The sequence below is a fragment of the Bison bison genome, unplaced genomic scaffold, assembly GCF_000754665.1.
Source record: "Bison bison bison isolate TAMUID 2011002044 unplaced genomic scaffold, Bison_UMD1.0 scf7180017864367, whole genome shotgun sequence".
Classification (NCBI taxonomy): domain Eukaryota; kingdom Metazoa; phylum Chordata; class Mammalia; order Artiodactyla; family Bovidae; genus Bison; species Bison bison.
In genome coordinates, this window is record NW_011494939.1 from 1,351,200 (window position 1) to 1,355,472 (window position 4,273).

The 4,273-nt window shown below is 41.5% G+C and overlaps 1 protein-coding gene across 2 annotated transcripts in view; it reads right to left on the reverse strand.

Annotated features, from left to right (window-relative positions):
* The window catches only part of PEX5L (peroxisomal biogenesis factor 5-like), a 219,844-nt gene that overhangs the window by 9,774 nt on the left and 205,797 nt on the right, over positions 1-4,273 (reverse strand). For both annotated transcript variants that reach the window (XM_010855624.1, XM_010855623.1), the window contains 3 exons: positions 3,137-3,334; positions 2,605-2,770; positions 2,020-2,177 (listed from right to left, as the gene is read on the reverse strand). In XM_010855624.1, the coding sequence (XP_010853926.1) occupies positions 2,020-2,177; positions 2,605-2,770; positions 3,137-3,334 (522 nt within the window). The remainder of the gene's footprint in view (positions 1-2,019; positions 2,178-2,604; positions 2,771-3,136; positions 3,335-4,273) is intronic.

Consider the following 4,273-nt stretch of genomic DNA (forward strand, 5'->3'; position numbering starts at 1 on the left):
CAAGGAGATCCAAGCAGTCCATTCTGAAGGAGATCAGCCCTGGGATTTCTTTGGAAGGAATGATGCTAAAGCTGAAACTCCAGGACTTTGGCCACCTCATGCGAAGAGTTGACTCATTGGAAAAGACTCTGATGCTGGGAGGGATTGGGGGCAAGAGGAGAAGGGGATGACAGAGGACGAGATGGCTGGATGGCATCACTGACTCGATGGACGTGAGTCTCAGTGAACTCTAGGAGTTGGTGATGGACAAGGAGGCCTGGCGTGCTGCAATTCATGGGGTAGCAAAGAGTTGGACACGACTGAGCAACTGATCTGATCTGATCTGATGTATATATATATCTGAATTACTTTGCCATACTAGAAACTAACACAACATTGTACATCAACTATGCTTCAATTTTTTTTGAAAAAGTCTTCCTTCAGTGAATTCAATATGTCTATGTTTACATTGCATTTATTTACATGTCTTCTTGTTCCAGAAGAAGGACCTAAGGCGTTATAAAATCTATATACACAACCAACCTAGTAAGTGAATAAAGGGAGTAAAAATAAGAAATGAGGTTAGGGAAATCGGAGTCAGGAACGAAGCTAATAGATGGAACATGCATCATCAGGATGATGGGCAGGGAGGTGGCACCATCTGACTCTGGCCCTTTGTGCGGCTGATGTAAAGACAGCCTTTGCTGTGACACACTTCACGATGTCCAGAGAATAAAACAGACTGGGTGCTCAGGAATCACTCAGCTATTCTTGGTTTTGACCTGAGTAAGATCCTCTTAGAGGACAGAGTGCAATCTAGTGACTAATGTTCTTTCTAAGATCCTCTGAGTATAAATGCAGCAACTCGTTTCTAAAGTTTCAGTATTTGCCAGTGGCAAAATGCTCTAATGCGGTTCAGAGATGGCAATTCTTCAGATGTCAAAAGAGTACAACCCAGTTATGTGGCTCTCTCATGACTTATCTAAATGGTAATAATGATGATGATGATGGCAATGATAATGCTCAGACTAATGATGCCCACTAGGTATTGCACATCAGTTCTGTGCTAGGCAATCACATTTAACCTGCACAATAATCCTGCAAGATAGATATTACCTCTTTTATTTTTTTATCCAAATGAAGAAATTGGTACTCAAAGTTATGTGCCCAGAGTTATGAAACCAGTAAATGGCAGAGCTCTAATGTGAACCCAAGTTTGTCTGATTCTAAAAGCCTGGCTCTGAGAATGAGAAAGGGTTTACATTTTTTGTGTAGCTTAACAGTAACATTAATTTCTCTTTTTTCCCCTCACTTAAGAAAAGTAATACCTGTTGATTTAGAAAATAGAAAATAATAGGAAAAGAAAGAAGAAAAACCACCCAAACTTTTATTACTCAAAAGAAATAAAGGTAATTTATGCTCCGTGTTGATGGGGGAACAGAGAGGATATACACCTGAAAGATAATAAGGAGTCACGAGAGAAGGAGCAAGACATTCCAAACTTTAAACCCACCCTTTGAAGTTTTCCTTTTTTTAAAAACTAACTTTACTTGTAAATTAGGTTTGGAAAATCTGGATTCTTGGTTGTGTTTTGCCAAAAACTGGCCCTGAGACCTTGTTGAGTCATTCCTCTGTATTCCTTCGTTCCTAGCCATGCTTATTTTCTTCCTTACCTGGGAAATGAAGGGTTCCTTTTTTTCCTTACCTGTGAAATGAAGGGTTGGACTGCACGTTTCTCAAGAGTTGCTCTTGGGGGTGTTAAAAACCTAGATGACTTGTCCTAACTCCAAATTGATCAATCTCTGGGAGAGGAGCCCAAGAATGTACATTTCACAAGATGCCCAAATAATTGCTGTTCTCTAATGACTAAGAAACATGGAGGCGGACAGTTCCTGTCTCAAGAGCCCTCAGAATCTGAAGATCTGAAACTCACCCTTAATGGGAGGAGATTACTTCACAAAAGGAGGTATTTTTACTGAGAAACAACCTTTCAGATTAGTCAACCTCAGCCCTTAGCATTAGCCTGCTGCCATACTTCACCTGTAGGCGCCCAGGTTGATGCAGCTTATCCCCAGGTTGTATCTGGACCGGATGAAGCCTGGCTGAATCTCCAGTGCTCGTGTGTAGGCCTCCACAGCCTCCTCGCTGCGGTCTCCATTTGCCAAGGTTGCCCCAAGACGGTTCCATAATGAATAGTCCTGATGAACAAATTTGAGCTCTCTTACACGACTGAAGTGACTTAGCAGCAGCAGCAGCAGCAACAATTTGTACAAGCCACAGTGACACAGTATTCCAGTAGTCCTGGTTGAAGGATGATAGCTAAAAATGTATCAGTGCTAATGGGCAAGGACCATGACTGGTGAATTACTCAAAAATCTTTATGGACAACACTCTGAAATGACTTTCATTCATTAAGGAGCAGCTACCATTTGATGCTATCAGGCAATTTGTGTTTCTATTTTACGTCTCTTAAGTATTAACATCCACGGTAGCATATCATTAGTACTGATCACTTTAAACCACTGGATTCAGGGAAATAAAGTGTAGCAGAAATGCACAAAATGTAACCTGTGAAAACTTACTTTTAACAGAGTAAAATCTTCTGGTTTCTTGCTATGCACTTACCTCTGGTCGAACAGTTAAGGCAGCATTAAACGCGTCTATTGCTCTATTAAATTCTCCACTCAGGTGGAACAGCACCCCCAAGCCTGTCTGCAGATCTGGGTCAATCACATCTCCATTTTGGTGGGCAGCTTCCAGGTATAATTCCTTCACTCCTTCCAGAACAGAGCTACAAGGAAAACAAATCAGATTTGTTGGCCAAATAGTCTGAACACAAATGATTTACTTTTCCCCATACCTAATTCTAAGGCTTTATAAAACCTGGCACATTGGTATTTATTGTAAGTTATTTATATGCCCGAAGCACTTGGCTTTGAAATATGGTATTCAGATAAACATCTAGGAGTGTCCACAAGTAGATCATATGTCCAAAGTTTGGTTCTGGTCTCTGATCAACTTTTTCAGTCAGTGCTGCTTTTCAGCAAAATGCTATCCTACACACCATCCTGAAATGCGTGGTTGGGGACCTGAGGCTTGTTAGTTGCCCCGAAGCTGACTGACTGTGTACACGGATGTAATTTAACAAGAAGGATACCTATCAACTGGAGACTTAGACATCCTCCGGGTGAGTCCTGGAGATCCCTTCTTGCTCTTCACAAGGTATTTGTACTTTGGATTCTGCTTAATCCAGTTCTTTAAAGCTTCGCAAGCATCTTGCTGATGGCCGGTGTTAGTGTAACTCACAGCCAGAGCCATTAGAGCTTTCAAGTTGTTGGGCTGCAATTCTAAGCACCTGAAAGAAGAAAATAAAAGCCAATTTCAGAATTTTCTGGAGCCAGAGTTTGAACAGTTCTTTAGAAAAACTGAGGTCTTTATTGATTAAATGGTGCAAAGCACTGCTAAATTTCTAAGTGTCTGGAATATAACCATATTTATCTACATGAAAATTGGGACCTCTGCCCATTTTTAAGAGTTATAACTCCAGTCTTATGAGTGCTAGATTTGGTGATTTTAATGAGATGGTTTAAAAACTAAAAAAATGTGGCTAATCCCTCACATAATTTGGTAGTAATTTATCTAATGGGAAGTAGGGAATATCATTATTTTAATGCTGCTCTTAGCAACTAAACAACCGCTATCAATATATTAAATGTGTCTTATCCAAAAAGCAAACTGACTTGAACTAAATTTGGATGTTAAGATGTAAAAGATTGTACAGGGCTTTGTAAAGGAGAAGGAAATTCCCAGGCTTTCCAGACTACTAATGTGGGTTTAGGAGGCAGAGGCTCCCCCTCTTGCTAACCCACTAGCCTCTGGCAAGGGCTTTTCAAACTTTGATGTGCATGAGAATCATCTGGGGATCTGGTAAAATGCAAATTCTGATACAGTAGGCCTTGGGGGCAGCCTGAGGCTGTGCAGGTCCAACAGGCTCCCAGGTGATGACAATGCGGGTAATCTGTGGATAAGACTTTCATTAGCAAGCCCTCAGTTCAGTTCAGTTCAGCTGCTCAGTTGTGTCCCAGTCTTTGCGACTCCATGGACTGCAGCATGCCAAGCCTCCCTGTCCATCACCAACTTCCAGAGTTTACTCAAACTCAGGTCCATTGAGTTGGTGATGCCATCCAACCCTCTCATCCTCTGTCATCCCCTTCTCCCACCTTCAGTCTTTCCCAGCACCAGGGTCTTTTTCAATGAGTCAGTTCTTTGCATCAGGTGGCCAAAGTATTGGAGT